Genomic DNA, 19,288 nt, shown 5'->3' with positions numbered 1-19,288 from the left:
ATCCTTCTCTTACCAGGAAACAAAGGAAGACTTCAGTTTGCCCTAGTGAGGAGTGGCTGAGGAAAGTCCATCGTGACAGGTCATGTGGCAAATCGGAGACTATAAGGGAGAAAGCTTATGCAGTATCTAATGAGTCCTGGCCACAATATACAATATGTTTGTTGTAGACTGAATTGCCACAAACTCAACAAGAACTAGTTTAAATCAAAAATATTCAAGATTAGGAAAGTGTCAAGTAATACCCAAGACATTGCACCTTTCCATGAAATTTGTACAAAAATTAAATGTGTGACGGTCCGATGATTTCCACGACGTAAGACAGCAAGATAGAACTGAACTGTTCAAGGTGTCAAAATCCATTTCTCCGTCTTTGCCATAGTTTCTCAGTTCTAATTCTTCCCTGTACCTACCAGAACTCACTTTGCTCTTGATGCAGGCCACCAAGGATATTCTGTCATGGATTAACACATTTTCTGGCCCAAAATTAGATTTTTTTCAGCACACAATTTGGTATTTTTCGTAGCAGTTGTGCAGTACTTTCGTTTCTGCATTCACTAGTTTATATCCTTGCGACAGTACGCTGAAGGGGAGGACCATCTGATTGTTTTCTGCTAACCTGGTTGTTACACACAAGGGTTTTTTCTTGCAGTTCCTCATTGTAATGGATTACAGGGCAGCCAAAGTTGTGTGCTCTGCGTAACCCATGATTAACAGTTTCAGATAGATCCTTTTCAGACTCCAGTTTTGTGGTTTCTGTAAACAAAACTTTGTATCTTGTCAAATTCCTATTACACAAGGATGCATTTGTCTTCCTAAAAGTGTTTTAGCTGCACGCTTCTGAAGCGTTTGTCTTGCGTAACTATTGTACAGAAGAATATATATTCACACATGAACACCACAAATGCAGTAAAGTTTAATTTTCAAAGGGGCCTATGCACAAAAGCAAATGTAACAATACTGGTGGAGTTTTATATCGCGACCTGACCTTTCATTTTTTTTTTTTCTTCTTTTTTTTACCTTTTCACAAACATTCCCAGGAGTTTGTTTGAAAAGCTGTTTTCCAGGTATTCTTCTGGGATTTTCATATGATGCATTCCCTGGGCTTCTATTTCCGCTGTGCTTAAATCTACATAGCATAGATATCTACCACCAGAAATGAAAGTCTCCCTGTGCAAATGTATGCTTGGTTTATTTTACTGTCTTCTCTCTGCAGGGAAAATGTGTTTCTCCTTTGTGGAAAATACCTTTCCCATATGCCTGCAGCAAAACTAGGGGTGATCTGATCCCCTTTCCATCCTGGAGAGGGAGTTTCTCCTGTCTTTGGCTGTAGTAACTTTCTGACCATTTCTACTGTGGTAAGTGTCTTATTTTAGGGTCAAATGTATCAAAAGATTATTTTGCGATTCTCAAATATCAAATTTTACCAGATCACTATTTGGGAATTGCAAAATGCTATGCATGTAGGAATCGCCAAAGATTTGGTGATTCCTTAATATTACCCAATAGCGATTCGGTAAATAGCGAATTGCTATTAGGTAATGACTCCATTTGTTCATGTGGGCTGAAAGGCCCATAGGTGCGAATGGTTATGCATTAGCTAATTTTGTGATAACCTTATTGGTAATCGCAAATTAGCAAATGCTAAGCAAAGGGTGCTCGGGGGCCTAAGGCCCCCTGAAGCACCCCTAAAATTTTAATTGTGCACATTTAAAGGGCACACATGCCCTAGGAGCAGGTGTGCACAACATGGCAATTTGAAAAATGCATTGTTGTGCATTTTTCAAAATTTGCTCATGGTTACCATCAACTTGAAGTTCATGGTAATTACCGATTCCTAAATGCACAGTTCGCATTAGGGATTTGCAAGTTACGATTCCCTATTTGCATTTGCGATTTAGGTAATCGCAAAACATTGTGATGACCTAAATTGCGAATACAAAGCCTTTCATACATAACGAATGCCTTTTTGCGTTCACAGATGTGCCGAATCTGCTAATTTGCCCGTTTGTGACCTCAAAAGGGCTTGATACATGTGACCCTTAGTTTGTTAATGCTCTCAAAAGGGCATGTTTGTGGGCTTTCTCTAACTCACAAGACAACCCATGCCTTCTAATTCCCACTTCCTACGCTTTCAAGAGAATGTACTACTGTGGATTTCTCCGCACTCGTGATCAAGAAGTCTGCAGTGGTAAATACATTTATGCTTGCCAGGAATCTTTTGTCAAGTGCTGGTAAGCATAAAAAAGGTATCTTCGGCCATAACGTTACATTTACTGCCACAATAACATTTGTGAAAGTGACCAAAAATTTTGAAACGTATTTTTTTGCTCAAGGTATTGAAACATTTCTTCAGGAAAGAGGACAGCCTTCATTCTCTGACGAGAGGTTTCTTGTGGTGCTTACTAACCCCGAAAAATGACTTTTGTATCTTCTAACTTACAGATCCAGACAGAAGAGCCATATATTATGAGGAATAGGGCAGTCTGTAGCATTGTGGCAGGTTGATGTTAATTGTTTCTTTTTTGGGGCCAAATTAGCACGCCTGATGTTCTGTGAGGCAGGCAGGCCAGATCTCAGAGCCTATTTTCATAACCACTGCCTTTGATTATTGCGCTCAGCAGGGAGGAGAGGCGAAGCAAACAGCTCTCCTGTCTGCTGCACACACCATCCCTTTATTGTGCCCACCACCTTGGCAGGCATCAATAAACGTAGGTGTGCAAAAGTAGGGATGTAGGGGGGCTTTTGTAAAGAATTAAACATTTTTTGTTACAAAAGAACCTTTTTTGTGTGACTGTTTTAGTGACTCACAAAATCCTGGTGGGTATGTACAGATTCCATCTCAGCTGTTTCCACTGGAAAGCGGTTTCCAGTGATTACTAACCTTTGAGCAAATAGTTATTTTCTAATGTTTTGTCTGAAATTCTCCATCCTATTTAATTTTATATCCTGGCTACTGGTTCCTAGAGTATGCTTTATAGAATGCTGCACCGCAGAAGGCTGCTTTTTTAATCAACTTTATTTATATGTTCTGATAGATACTTCTAATCACAGATTCCTCTCCTTAGAATATCCCAGGTGCCACACTGTAACCAGAGAATTTTGTGCAATGCTCCCGCATGCCATTAGGTGGTGTTGTGCTGATCCTTGCTGACTCCATACTGCACTGGAAGTGACAGGACGGAGCCGTGTATAAGCACCACCCTTATATATTCTTATCAATCTGGATTCTCTTCTCCCAACGTTGTCAGACTTTAACGACTCCAAAACGTTTCCACACTGTGATAGGTAAAGATGTCCCCACCAAAAATGTCGGAATTCAGGTCATGCTGCTACTGCAGGAAGCGGATATTAGTCATAGTTTTGCACAAAGTGTGCCTTTGGTACTTTGGCTGCCACCATGACTCTAAGTCATGTGATAAATGCGCTCTAAAGCACCCAAAGGTGATCTGAGGCTGGGTGGCAAAGTTAAATGTCTCTGAACACAAAAATAAGTTACAATCTTTATGCGGATGCTGCTCTCGCTCCAAGTTGCTGACCCTTTCCTGGTCTTGGTTACAGGGCTAGTTCTATGATTACTCAAGCATAGGGAACCGAAGCCGGGCTCAAACCCATCCTGCCACTTTGACTCCAAAGAGAAGGCATGCGAGGGCGCTAAAATGTAAGTTGTGCACATTTGAGGTAACCTGCCATGGAACTGATTTCTTAGTCCCAATGCACCCAAGTTCGCTGGACTGCCATCAACCCTACTGCAGATCACGGCCTGCAAATTTTCAGTGTTCTTCCGGCTCCCTCGAGTGCCTGTGGGCCACACAGAAATGTAGGGGCCTCCAGTTCAATATTTCCGCTGATGGGTCCCTCCGTGGCATCATCTGTCCACTTAGAACCTATTTCCTGGCTCCCATACTGACTCTGGTACAGACTTCCACTCAAGCTTAGAGATCCACACCAAATCCTGCTTCCCTTATGCCATTGCCATTGCCATTGTCAAAGAGTCAGTTGATCCAGTGCCGACACTCATGTTGAATTTCGAAACAATTTAGGCTTGAGCTAAACCTTCGTTGCGGTATGAAAATAGAAACGCATTAACAGTTGTCTGCAGCCTGACTCAAAACCAGTGCCTATACCTAATTTTAGCTGTCAGCAGAGGATCCATTATTTTTTGTTTCTTATGATGATCCTGTGCCAGAACAAGGTGCACTCCAGGATATTGATGATGATGATGATGGTGAAGGGAATGGCTCCCGCCATTATACTCATGATGCCTTATACTTTGATTTAGAAAACACAGGTGGCTTGAAACCTCCCCAATACAGAGCTTGACTCACCACATGGCCTACCAACGAAAGAAAGTGTGTCTAGTGCAACGGGGGCATCGGAGGGCAGTCAAGGTACTAGAATTATAGCTGCGCACCATTGAAACCAAATAAATTGTTTTGAAAGAGATTCTACAACCAGGGTCCGCAACATCTCAACCTTTGCACTCATTTAATAACGGCTCACAGATATTCTGATTGCAACCTTGTTGAAACCATGTTTTTGACCCCCGACCTCTCCCCGTTAGCCGGCAGGAACCCAGTGATCTGAATTTTCTCACCAAGCACCCTTCTCTGGAGATTCTCATTGTACAGGCCTCGATCAGTAAGGTGAACCCCAGCTCATTTCCAATCAATCCTCTGGCTGGAGAAGGGATTGCTGCCTTTGGCAAACAGGTTTTCCTTTGGCAGGTTGGTACTGTGATCCGTTAATGCAGTCTGTCTATTGCTCCAGAATACTTGTGCCATTTAGGACACGGCCAGGAACATTTTGCCAACAGTCCCAGCGGATCTTGGAGCCTCTCTGGTTTAGATGATCTATGACGGGCAGGGCGTGACCAAGTCTATTATCTGTGCCCATTTGAATACCATGGTTTGCAAAGGCAGGGCAGTCTGTATCGGTTCTGGATGAGGTCTCCCAAATTTTCTGACAATGTACAGGCTTCACTAATGGCTTGGTGCTGTTGACCCCTGCCAAACAATTTCCACACCAGTTCTAAAACATTCGGGGCTGTTCCAGAGGGTTTGGTTATAGGCAGAGACAGCCTTTCCAGCTAGTGATAAAGCAGGCAGCCTAATCCTGCCAGGGCTGTGGATCTAGCACCAGCAGATAGCATTCAGGTCAGTAGGGGCTCCTCTTCCCCCCACTACATCGGCCAACAAACCTCTTTAGTTTGCCCTCAGCGGAGTATGCCCAACCAGTGGGAGGAAGAATCCAGCACTTAGTCCTGGGTTGGTGATCCTTCACGTGCGACACATTGGTCTTGCAACTGTTCAAAAATGCTATGCACAATTTTTTCTTTCTTTCCCATCCGGTAGCCCTCCCACACCAGAATGAATTTTAAAAGAAAATCTGTCAGTCCTGCTACACTAGATATGCCTGTTGGAAGGGCAATTCCAAAATGCTCACTTTGGCTCAAATCCTTTCTGCTGCTGATCCGGGAGACAGCATGGTGTATTTTCACGTATTTTCATATACCCTTCCTGCAGGCCCACAGGCGGTACCTGCAATTTAGGGTGAGCCAGCAGCATTTCCATCTTGCTGTGTTCCCCTTCGGCCTCACCAGCACTCCTCGGGTGTTCACAAAAGTCATGTTTGTGGCAGCCTATCTTTGGAGGTCGGGAGATCCTGTATTCCCGTACTTCAATGACAGCCTGCTGAAGGCAGGCTGGTCTCAGTCAGTCATAGGCCACCTCTGGACAACAGTACTCCTAACAGTGTTTGCGTTACCATCAACAAGCCAAAGTCCTACCTGATTCCATCAGAGACTTCCATTCATAGGAGCCTTTCTGGACATGGTGGAGTTCAAGGTTTATCCTCTATAGCAACATGTCCAGGACTTGGGCTATGAGCCTGATGTTTCAGGCTCACTCCCTGATCCTTGTTAGGGTGTCTCTGAGTACTGTTGGCCTCTTAGCCTTGTGCATTCTCCTTGGCACATGCGAGCATCTAGTCCTCACTTCCAATTCTATTTGGGTCTTAGTGGAGATGGCCCACAACATGCAGCGGTGTCTGACTGGTCACAGTCTGCCCTGCTGCAGGCCGCTGCCCCTTCCCCACCCAGAGCTGACAATGGTGATGGACACATCGCTACTAGGTTGGAGCAGGGAGTACAGACCAGATACCCCTGGTCTCAAGTAGAGGGCCGGGTTCGCATCAACTTACAGAAGCTAAAGGCCGTTCGATAGGCCTTGAAGGCCTACCTGCCCTCCATCTACGGTAGGCTGGTGCTGGTTCTCACCAATAACACCCCCACCATGTGATGCTGCAACACGCAGGGGTGTATGGGGGTCATGGGACCTGCTCGCGGAGAGAAAGATTTGTTTCTGGAGATCCCTGACCCCAGAGTAGATTAACTGAGTAGACATCCCTAATTGGCGCAGAGTTTATTTGACCAATGAGAAGAGTCCTAACTAGATGTTTTTACCAATGTTGCATGCATAGTGTCAACAGTTTTGGACACCCAAGTTTCCACAAGACCACAGGTTAGAAAATGCATTCTGGCTGGGATGGAACAAGGGACCCCGGTATGTATTTCTGCCACTACCTCTCTGCCTCGAATTCAGAAGATGATCCGGACCGACTGAGCACAAGATGTCCTAGTGTCCCCAGATGGCCAGGAGAGTTTGGCACCCAAAACTCATCAGCATGAGCATCTGCCATTCAATCCGGCTACCACTTTGGAAGGACATCCTGTTTCACGCAAATCTCAGTAACTTAGACCTCCATGCATGGATATTGAACACCGGCAATTGACTACTTTTGATGTACCATTTCAATTTGTGGATGCTATCCTTGCCGCCAGATGCCCCTCCATGAAATCAATTTATGCAGTGTGCTGAGACAAAGTTGTAACCTGGTTTGGTTGCCCGGGACACTGACCTCTTACAGACAAAGCTGCTGGACGTCCTTTTGTTTGTATTGCTTTTAGCCCAGCAAGACCATGCAGTGAGCACTGGCGAAGCTTAATTGCTGGATTTTCCAGCCTTTTTACGCTTGCTGGATCAGTTATCCTTGTTTAAATCACCTGTTCTGATGCGGTTTAATAAATTTTGGATACACATGTTCACTCCCAAACCATTCGGGATGCCACAGTGTAAACTTAAGTTGGTCTTGACTACGTCTCCTGACCTTAAAGACTACCTTCCTCATTGTGATTAAGCGAGCTCGTTGCATAAGTGAACATCAGGTACTTTCAGTGCTACCACAGTACAACATGTTTTTCTGAACAGGTGATGGTGGCCATTCAGACAACATTCTTACTAAACGTTGCGACTCTTTTCTGTGTCGGGAAATCTGTCACTCTATCAGAGTTCTTTGCGCCCCCACTCCTGTTGAAAGATGAATAGAAGCTCCATGGGTTGGACCTCAAAAGAACTTTGAGTTTTTACATTGAGTGTCAAAGGCAATCGAGTAGATCAACTTTCTGTGTGTTCTCAGGAGCAAAAGACTTTGAAGGCTATACAGAAGAGGACCCTGTCAAGGTGAATAGTACTCTGCATTAAGATCTGCTACATACTGGCCAAGAAGCAGCCCCCACAATATCTGTGAGAGCATTCCACAAGGGCTAAGTCCGCTACCGCAGCATTGGCATGAGGAGCACTTGTCCTTTATCTGTCAGGCTATAACATGGGCATTGGTCCTAACTCTGTGTTTTTGCCCTCCACTCCTGAAATATTGTTATTATTTTACCTTTCCATCTTTGTAGGGTCATGATCAAGCTGTAAGCAAGGAGAAGAATAGTAGTTTACTCTCCTTGGCTTAAAGACACATTTGGGGAAGTACACAATTAGAACGGTGTAGAGACAGAATATTGATGTGGAAATATCACGTTCCATGAATATTGAGTCAAGAATATTCGTTGTTTAAAATATCGATTTTGAAAATATTGATGGCAAAAATATTCTTCTAAATATCGGGAAAAAAAATTGTTTGATTTATTTTTAAATAATTTTGGTAGTTATTATATGTTTAAATTTATTTTTCATTGTTTAAAATGTTTGTTTTTATTGTATTTTCATTTTTTTTTTTGGAGGATAAGGGTGGGGAGTAATTTAAAAATATTTGTTTACATTTTTCATTTCTAAAATTGTATGTAAAATGTAGGAGCCGGATGTAGGGGTTTATAGGGGATAAGGGTGGAGAGTAATTTAAGAAAGTTGGTTTGAAATACATTTTAGTAAAAAAAAAATATTGAAAGTTCTAAATTTTTTATTTTTTTACATTTTGAAGTTTTTTTGGGTGCAAATATTTTAATGTAAATTGTATAAATTATCTTAATTTTTTTATTTAAAAAAAATTAAATAAATAATATAGGAATTTCTTTTTTCTATTTATTTATATTTTTTTTATTGTTTTTGGTTTTCAAAGCTTCTCTTACCTCGATTTCTGTGAAATTGGAGGGATGGTTGTTTTTCCTGACATTAACATTTGTTTTGACTGTTGTGGCTCTCCCAAGAATTGGAGTAGTATTTACTACATTTACAATGGGTTTTGTTTCCTGTTATTTTCTCATGTGTGTAAGTATAGCCTATGTAGCACCGAAGGTTTTCCCTTTTGTGATGAATTTTGCTCATTCTTCCCTTTTTTTGTATATCTGTGAATATATTTATATATATATTTATTAATTTGAAAATAAACTTACATTCGTCTTGCTTTGATTTTCTAGTCGGTTATTTTTTGATTTTCTTGGTTTAGTCACTGGTTTCTGTTTTTCTGTTGGTTTAAAAGGATAATGTAATTTTTATTAAAGTGTTACATTTAGTATGATTATTTTGTTTATTTAGTCCCTGTTTCGTTGTAAAAAAAGAAAATACTTGGGCCTATTGGGATGGCGGAGCGGACCTGAGTCCGCCCGCCTGCCATGTGGCGGACCCACACCCCTGATCATGATGCGACTGCCACCGCGGCGGTCGTATCTGGCATTTTAACATTGCGGTGGGTGCTGCTGGCTGCAGCTCCCGCCGCAATGGTAAAATGCCATGTTACGCATTTCCATGCACAACGTGGCAGGCACCACGCGGTGCCTGCCACCATGCGCATTTACCCCTACCCCCCGGGGGCCTGTAACGGGCCCCAAAGCAAACCCCGGAATAGCCTTCAAATCCCAACATCCTAATATGGATGGCGGTGCCACCTTATATGGGCCCCAGCTCCGTCCGGCCAGCAATCGTAACGATTGCCAAGCGGCGGACAGACTTTCCGTCTGCCGTGATACCCACCGCCATCGTAATATGGCAGTGGGTAATTCATGTTACGATGGCCGGCGGTGGCGATCATTACACCATCGTCATAACCTCCTTATTATTTTTAGTTGATGGTTTATTTTGTTGATGATTTGTTGAAGTCCGTAGAAACTGTTGAGAGAAAAGTATGTTATATTTTGCTTTTTTGTTTAATTAATTTAATCTATTTGTTGGTTAAGTCCTATACATTCTTTTATATTTTTTGTTAATGTTGATTTTGTACTTGTTTGGAAGTAAATCGTCGTTTTGAATTTTCTAGGTGGAGTTTTAGTTAAGTTTAATCTGTGAAATATAAAGGAAAACAGTTAATTTGATTATTTAATTTATTTAGTCTCTCTTTTTATTTGGTTGTGAAAAAAAATACTTACTATTTTTAGTTGATGAAATGTATTTTGTTGATGTTTTATTGAAGTCTGTAAAAGCTGCTAAAAGAAAAGTATTTTGGTTTTTATGCAATTTATTCGTTTTCATTAGTTTACTCTATTTGTTGTTGGATTTATTTTGATCTTGGTTTATTCACTGGTTTCTTTTTTTCTGTTGGTTTAAAAGGAAATGTTATTTTTATTAAAGTGTTACATTTAGTTTGATTATTTTGTTTATTTAGTCCCTATTTCATTTTGTTGTAAAAAAAACTCACTATTTTTAGTTGATGAAGTTTATTTTGTTGATGTTGTTTTGTTGAAGTCTGTACAAGCTGTTAAGAGAAAAGTATTTGTTAGTTATATTTTGCTTTTTTATTATTTAAAAAAAAAAAATAGGTTACTCTATTTATTGGTTAAGTCCTATACTTACTTTTTTTTTATATTTTCGTTAATGGTGATTTTGTAGTTGTTTTGGAAGTAAATCATTGTTTTGAATTTTCTTGCAGTTTTAGTGAAGTATAGTTTGTGACATATAAAGGAAAACATGTTCTAATTTTAGTTAATTTGTTTATAAGTTTTAAGCTACTTTTATTAATTTAGTTGAAAAGTTATGTTCTTACCTTTAATGAGCGTTTTTCTGAATAGTTGATTGTGTAGTTCTTTTTCGTTCTGTTTTCTGTCTTGCAAAGTTTCATGCTTTTTGAGTGTTTCTCACTATATTTTGTGTTAATAGATTGATTGCTTGTATAGTGTTTATTTAATTAGAGTTTTCTATTGGTTTCTGTTGGTGTAGTGTAAATGTATTGGTCGAGAGCTTTTTTGAATTTTGGGCAGTTATAATTTAATTTGTTTAAAATTAATTGTTTATTTAATTTTTGGTTTTATTTTGTGTAATTAAAATGTATGTGTGAATGTTATATGTTTGTTTATTTTTGATAGGTGTGATATTTGTTTATGTTGATTTGTTTATTTATTTGTTTTTGGTTTTTCAGTGTATTTGTATTTTTGTTTAATTTTGGATTTTTTTTTCTTCAATGTATGTTTTTCAATGTTTGGTATATGTTGTTTTATCATATTGAAAGTAGTTTATTTTTATGTTTAAATGTTATTTATTGGTATTGTTTATATGTATTTTTTTGATGTTTGTAATGTCGATATTATTTATATCAATGTTTTTGTTTTATGTGATTTTAATGTTATCGATATTTTTGTGTTCTTTTTTTTGTTGATATTGTAATCAAAAGAAATGTTACGATATTATTTTATCGATGTTTGTGTCATTTCAGTTTTGTGTATTGGGTGTCAATATTTTTGTATACGATTTTATTGACTCAATATTTTTGTAGTTCGATGTTATAGGAGTCGATGTATCAGTGAACCTTGAGGACCATTGCAGAATCACATGACACTTGAATGTTTAATTAGCTGGAATTATTTTGGAATAAAACAGTATTCCAAAATTGATTTCAAATAAGAATCTAAACTAAAATATCCCAATACAATACAATTTTCTCCAGATTGCATCTAAAAAAAGTACCAGAACATTGAGGGTTAATCTTATTTAGAAACACATGGGTACAATAAATTAGACATTTTGCATGAAATTGCATCTTACAGGGATTTGTCAATCTTAAAACCAATTAATTTTATTTACTTTATTTCACATCTCTAATGTCAATGTGATGTTTTCAACATTCCTCAATCTGTCGGAAGTTCTTGTGAAAATTCCTGTCTCTTTTATATTTGCCATTTCTTTTTAAAAGCCGACCCATTTCACTTTTACCTTCTTGATTAGCTCTGAAATCAAGTTGGTATTAACTAAAGGATTGCTTGGGTTGATATTTAACAAAAAAAGGCTATACAGTATTGTAGCACCATATTAACCATCCTTTAAATTTCTTAGTCTAGGGCTAAATATTTACCCATCGTTTTCATGATTCATTTAAAAAAATGTGTAAACTGATCATTCCTTATAAGAAACGATCACGATTCCTTACACCAAACATTTTGGGGATACTTTTCCAACTTCAAATTATCCTCAATAGTTTGGGGCTCATAATGATGGCTAGCGGCAGTCCCACCAGTGCAATTAGGAGGTGCCCGCCATACTGGCGGACACATCCTGGCCTTTTACCATTGCGGACGGTGCTGCTGGCTGCAGCACCGTCTGCAATGGTAAGAGCATGCACAGCATTTCCCTGCACCACGTGGCAGGCATCACTCGGTGACTGCCACCTGGTGCAGGGAACTGCAGGGAGGTATCATGGGTACCCTTCCAGTGCACCCCCCCTCCCCACAGAGGGGGCCAGCAACCTGCTCCCAAAGCCAATCCCCGCCAGGCTTTCGCTATGGAAAGGCCTCTACCACACCCACATCCTCATATGGCGGACGGTGCCTGCTAGGCACCGCCACCATATTAGTGGCCCAGCTCCGCCCAACAGGCAATGGTAACGATTGCCACTGGCGGAAAAACGGCGGACGGACTTTGCGTCCGTCGCGATACCCACCGCCATCCTAATATGACGGTGGGTAAATCTCATTACGATGATATAACGATCGTCACAGCCGGCCAGGCGGTGGTTATCGTTCCGCCATTGTTATGAGCCCCTATGTTATTTAAGGATCTATATCATTAAGTCAATATAATATTTATGTGCAATGAGCCTATTGTACCTAGATGACCTACTAGTAAATGTAGCAAGGTAAAACGTTTTAATATGTGGAAGAGCTAGTCCTCCTTGTGCAAGACAACTATATTAAGTGGCAAATGCTACTCTGGGATTTTTGTTTCCCCCTGTAATGGACGAGAACAAACTCTTGGTTTCCTGTCATTCAGTGGGCATGGGGCATCAAAAAAAACCTAAAATAAATAGCAGCAGTCTGTTATTCGAATAAGAGCAACTCCGCCTAATATTGAAGTGGGAAGAGACTTCCATCTGTATAATAGAGATTTTACTATATGAATTAATAACTTCTAGTTCAGGCCCTACAGATCTGCTAGATGTGTTGTTAAATAGGTCCCTAAAATATCCCCAGCCATGTGATCTAATGAGCCTTTAATTTCTGTGATTTAAAAGTTCCGGAGCTGAATTGCATAATGAAACCTCAGTTTTTTATTTATTTTTTATTTTATTTATTTTTTTAATTTTTTTTTTTTTTTAATTTGAGATCTGTCTATTTTTTTTTTTCCAAAACCTTTATTGACAAAAAAAACAATCATACTGACACAGCTGTTCTCCGCCTACAACCCCACCGGGGCCGGCAGCAATGTACATTAGTCAGAAAGCAGGAGATCTGCCTAATTTTTTTAATTGAGCAAGGATCCTAAAAATCTTCCCATGAATGTTCTTGTCTCACTTAAGTAATAACATGGTATTATCTGAATATAGCTTGATTTTGGCTATTCTCGAGATAGGAGAGTATATGATTTTATCTGATTAAATAGCTATGGCTAAAGTCTCAACCCAACTGGGTTTTTCCACTCACTGTTCTTGCCAACAGAAGTCATGCCCACCACATGACCTACTTAATGCAAGCCACAGCGCAACCACATCTGTAGGGATCTGGACACCTAGCTTGCCAGTTCCAGCTTGGTCTAGACTGATCCAGTGAGACTGCAGCTGCCCGGATTTTCCAAACCTGGTTTTCTAACTCATCGCTCTTCCCATCTATAGAAGCCCCTCCCACTCCAGGACCTACTTAATGCAGGCCACAGCGCAACTTCGCAGTGGATGCACACAGCTGGTGTGCCACTGACGCACCAAAGGTGTGCCAAAGACAAGCCTGTCTGTGCCCGTCCACGCCTGGACCACACCCAGCACCATGACCTCTGGCCCTCCGCTCCCCAAAGATACACAATCTCAGAGCTCTACACCCTCGATGCCACAACAAACACTGCCACCATGCCGACCCACGCTGCAAGGTAGGGCATTTCACCTGTACCCACTGCCACTTCAGCTGCCACTACACGCACACCAGCCCACCAACCAGCCCCACCACAAACACACCACAGACACCACCTGAGCAAAAATACCAACTCTCATGTGCCCTTCTCAACACACGCGCTCTATGCAAGCATTACACTGAATTATGGGACCTCATTGCCACCCTCGCACCTGACAGTCTTCTTCACTGTGACCTGGCTCAACCCCACATCTGCCCTGATCCCCGACAGATATAAAATCAGTCAACAGTACAGCACCAACAAGATGGGAGGAGGATCATCCACAAAGAGACCATACAGTGTACCACCACCACCACCCCCATGGAACATCTCAACTTCAAGATCCATACGGACGACAAGATAACCATCAGAGGCATCCTTGCATATTGACCCCCAGGCCAGCACTGCAGCTTCTACAACACCATCACTGACTTCATTGCGCCCCAGCCTTTGATTCCAAGGTCTACATATTCTGCGGCAACCTAAATTTCCCCATCGATTACTTCAATGACAAACATACCGCACATCACCTCGACAGTATGAGCAGCCTCTGACTGACCCAGATCGTCCAGCCCCCTACACACACTTCAGGACACATGCAGGATCACATTTTCACCTCCTGCAACCAAGTCAAATACATCCATGTCACAAGACTCACATGGATGGATCACTCCATCCACTTCTGCATCTACAGCCCCCGCACGTCCACCCGCTAGATGACCAGCGCCCCCACTGGAGGTCGAATTCAGTCTCAGAGACCAACTGGGCGAACGCCCAACCCTGCTACCGCCACCAGACTCGAACAGGGAGTGAAAAACGTCAACGCCTGGATCACCAATTGCGCAGACAGCATAACCCCCATCAAGAGCAACATCCACTGAAAATCAACTAAAAAGGCCAGCTGGTACACCCAAGACCTCAGAACAGCGAAAGGAGACAGCAAACAACTTCACCGCTTACTCCATGACCAGATCGCAACCATATTCATAAACTTCGAACCCCAACCCACACCTACGGACTCCCTTGAAAGATACGCCACCACTGTAACTGACACGAACCACTCACTGACCTCCTGAACCATCCTCCTCTCCCAGGACACCACCTCCACCATGAAATCCATCCCCTCAGGAGCTCCCGCAGACCCATGCCTGCACCACATCTTCAACCTTGGAAACCAAAGGATCGTCCAGGAACTCGCCTCACTACTCACACCTACTGCCTGGATTCATGCCGAAGTCAGACTACTGTTCAAAAAACCCTCCGCCAACCCAAAAACTACCGGCAAATCTTCCTCCTCCAATTCGCAGAAAAGGTACTGGAAAAGATCATCAACAATCAACTCATGACACGCCTGGAGCAGAACCAGCTACTCGATGCCTCTCATTCCGGCTTCTGCTGCAATCACAGCACCTAACCCACCCTGATCGTAGCCTCAGACGACATCCAAACCCTCTTGACCAAGGAGAAACAGCAGCTTTGATCCTCCTCGACCTCTTGCAGCCTTCGACACTGTATCCCACCACACACTGATCAAAAGACTCCACCACATCGGCATTCAAGGGGACGCACTCAGATGGATCACCTTCTTCCTCACTGTAAGAACCCAGAGGATCCACCTACCAACTTTCACCTATGAACCCAAGGAGATCACCCGCAGTGTCTCCAAGGGCTCATCCCTCAGCCCCATGCTCTTCAACACATATAAGACCCCGCTGGCCAACATAGTTAGATCCCACTGTCTCAACATAATTTCCTACTCAGACGACACCCAACTCAACCTCTCACCCTCCGACGACCCCACCACCACCAGAACCAGCTTTCACAGATGCATGACAAACGTCGCAGACTGGATGAAGAACAACTGCCTGCAGCTGAACACAGACAAGATCGAAGGAACTGATCTTTGGCAACGATGACTGCTGGTGGCAATCGGACCTAGGACTGGTAACCCACTCCCTCCAACCACGCCTGAAACCTCAGAATCCGCATTGATTACAAGCTTACCATGAAATCGCAGATCAACACTGTCTCCTCCGTCTGCTTCCTCACTCTGCGCATGCTACATAAGATCTTCAATTGGCTATCCCTACACATGAGACGCACCGTGACACAAGCCCTCATCACCAGCCCACTGGACTACGGCAATGCCCTCTAGGTAGGAATAGCCACACAGCTTCTACAGAGACTTCAGACCATACAGAACACTGCAGTAAGACTAATCCTCCGCCTTCCCCGATGAGCCCACATCACACCCCACCTCCGGAAACTCCACTGGCTCTCCTTACAGAAGACATGCCAATTCAAGCTGCTGACCGACGCACACAAGGCTCTACACAAATAAGGACCCGCTTACATTAACCACCGCCTGGACTTCCACCAACCATCAATAAGACTACTCTCTGCCTCCTTTTCACTTGCCCACACTCCCCACTTCTACCAAAGCACGAGTGGAGGACGCTCCTTCTACCACATCGGAGCAAAGACATGGAACAGCACCCACGGACCGTCACCTCACTTACGGAATTCCCAATGGTCCTCAAGACCTGGCTTTTCGAATAATCCATAAGGGCCTGCAAGTGCCTGGATACCTGCTTGGGTGATTAGCTGCGCTTTATAAATCCTGATGGATTGAATAAAAAGGGTGAATAAAAACGGAGATGGTAGACACCCCTGTTTAGTTCCACAATTTAGGTTTAGGGTGCCGATATATGAAGTGTTTAATATCAAACTCGCCTTAGCTCCACTATAAAGATATTTCTAAATCTTTATAATCTGTGAGGGAAAGCCAAATCTTTGTAAAATAAAAAAGTGCTCTCCCAGCACACAAAATCCCTTCTTGACATCTAATAAAAATACCGCTGCTTGAGTCTCAGTGGTATTAAATAAATGTAAAGCTTCATGTAAATATGTTATTGGCATATAGTTGTCTCCCACTATAAAACCATTTTGACTTACTGGATCAACTCACCTGCTATTCTATTTATTCTTTTAGCTATCAGTTTAGAAATGATTTTATAATTGGAATTCAAGAGACTGATGGGTCGATATGAATGGTATTTTTTCAGTCATTTGTGCTTGAATGAAGAGGATCGAAAATCGAGCAGTCTACATATTTTTCAGGACTTTCTAGCAATAATTATACTTTTGCTTCTGGCTAAGTGGGCAATACATAGGTGCCTTGAATGTCCTGGAAATCATGTAGATTTTCCCTTATTTCAGCAGGTGACTTAAAGATCATATCGTTCTATCTAAGCGGGCTTAATAACAGGCACAATATACATGGTAATGAAACTTTGGTGTTAACACAGTCCTGCTGGTATTTTTCTACGGGAAACGCACAACTCCACAAGTTTTCTTTCAAATTTGTCCATTTTTAATAAGTGGTCTGACTTCCATTCTCATCTACAATAGGTGCTCCCTAAGAAGAGTTTATCACTATTTTTGGCCAAAAGACTCTAGGCCAAGATACATAACTTTTAGACTGATAAAGGATGGTGGGCTTGGATTAATTGCACTATTGGCCACAAGTTACTTACTAATGCTAGTTTATACGCCTTTGTAGAAGATAATCCTGGCCCATTTGCAGATACCTGGCAGGATAAATATTGAGGGTAATTTCAATTTTGTGCAGCAACCCGTATTTGACTCTCCTACATTCAATCAAATGCAGATCTAATCTAAAACAGCAAGGTTTCTCTACTTGTGTCAGAAAGCGCTAGACTTAATAGGTCTTTGGAGATCCAAATTTCCAAATATTAGAAATTACTCCTGTTATGTAGCTAGGCATGAATCAGCTACCCAAATTGTTGGTTTGTAAAAAAGAAATATCAGACCTTGAATTAGCGCAACTGTTGAGTTAACCAAACAGCTTCTCAGGTCATTCAGTTTTACAACTATTGCCAAAGTGTGCAAGTCCCATCTGATGAAAAGATAGATTAATAAATGTTATCTAGAAAATAGATTATGGGTTTTAGAGACTAGTGCAGCAACAAGGGAGTATTTTTTATTGAACATGGTAAAAAAACAGAACGATTTTCTATCTGAAAAGTTCTTGTCTTCTAAAACACATATTTATACTAAAGACTATTTCTATCATTAAACACAACATTTAATGGAACATTGTACCTTATCATTCAGCATGAATTATACATATCACAAGTAGTAGTAGTCATGTGTATGTTTTAGGCAGTCAGTCCTTTCATCTATCCTTACACGGATAGCGTGATTATCAGTACATCAATGTTTCTACATATTTGTGTCTCCAAGCAGGAAGCAACAGAATGACTTTCTCTAATTTTTAGTCCAAGATGCTTTTGAGGTTCATAAAAAATGTAAGAATTTTGCATGAATGATAGAGAATTTTCAAACACTATTTGATTTTTATTGGTTAATTTGTAAAGCGGTGTTTCCAAACAAACCTGTACTTTGCCATTGATGATAAAGAATTGGAAATTTCCCCAAAAATTGGATTGGAGCAAAGCCCAGTTTCAATGTAATGGGTACAGTGCAGAGTGTTTACGTTCACACTAGTGGGTGTTTGTTTTTCCAGATGCTTTAAATCTTGTTTTCTGTTTTTAGGTGGACACTTTCCTGATGATCAGTGATCACTCTGTCGATTCCTTCTTTATGTCCGCCTTAAATTTGTACCGGCGCCAGGTCAACGCAGACTCCCTGTTCATTAATTTACAGCCAGAGCAGGGAAGCAGGTGAGATCTTGTGTACCAATTCAATGACTTTTGGCCTGATTTAGAATTTGGTGGACAGGGTTACTCTCCCGCAAATGTGACAGCTTACCCTGCCCACCTTATTTCCAGTCCCATAGGATAATGTAATAAGGCACTTGTAATAAGGCGGATGGGATATCTTTCACATTTATGACGGCATAACCAGTCTAATAAACTCTAAATCAATCCCTAAGTGTATATTGTGCAGCCTGGAAGAAAGGTTCAGAATGTGTTATCTTTTATGCTAAGTGTAATACCAAATGAGTCCATGCCAAATGTAAAAGTAAGTGTGATCAAGAACCCAGGTTGCATGGCACCTACAAGCCTAAGTTATACCCAGAATCCTTGTTCAATGAAAAATGTAAAACCTGGGGAAACGCACAGCCTACATTCCACAATGTATAAACAGCAAGCTATGCATCGATGCAGTATGTACTATAGTAATGTGAAAACCAAGTGAATCCAGAATTCACCTCCCATGGCAGGTGTACCCATGAACATTTTCTCTGACCAGTTTAGTACCAGCTCCCTGGAACCCATGTTACATGATAATTATATGACTAAGTGTAAGGTTCGGTCTAGCAGTAGAGAGTGTGTTCTGATCCAGCACTGAGTGTTATAAATATGACCCATGCAAATGTTCAGCTTACTGTACATTCCCTGCAAGCAGAGCACTTTAGGCAATACCCGTTCATCACTCCTTCCATTTTTAACTCCAGGAGACTGCCATCCTATGAACTACTGTTCTCTTGCCTACCATCAAAATCTCTCCCACAATATCTTACTGCCATCAAACTGGAATTCATAGTTTATATGTTATTCCAAGTCGACCCCATTGAGCTACTTGTGCTTCCCTTTTCTTCTTGCGCTCTGTATCAAATTGCACCAGATCCGCAGCTGCTCATTTATTGGTATGTAGGCCATACTGCTACATCCAACCCTCTTCTTTTCCAGTGCTTGGTTGCGTCCATCCTCCACATT

At 41.5% G+C, this 19,288-nt stretch overlaps 1 protein-coding gene across 7 annotated transcripts in view; it reads left to right on the top strand.

The window, feature by feature from the left end:
* Positions 1–19,288, top strand: part of LOC146811566 (telomerase protein component 1-like) — a 1,575,504-nt gene that overhangs the window by 362,759 nt on the left and 1,193,457 nt on the right. For all 7 annotated transcript variants that reach the window (XR_014966741.1, XM_085618541.1, XM_085618539.1 and 4 more), the window contains one exon: positions 18,162–18,289. Coding sequence is in view for 6 of the 7 variants with exons in the window: in XM_085618541.1 (XP_085474667.1) it covers positions 18,162–18,289 (128 nt within the window). In the remaining variant the exon portion in view is untranslated. The remainder of the gene's footprint in view (positions 1–18,161; positions 18,290–19,288) is intronic.

This window comes from Triturus cristatus, chromosome 7 (assembly GCF_964204655.1).
Source record: "Triturus cristatus chromosome 7, aTriCri1.1, whole genome shotgun sequence".
Taxonomy (NCBI): Eukaryota; Metazoa; Chordata; class Amphibia; order Caudata; family Salamandridae; genus Triturus; species Triturus cristatus.
This window is presented reverse-complemented; position numbering and strand designations above follow the sequence as displayed.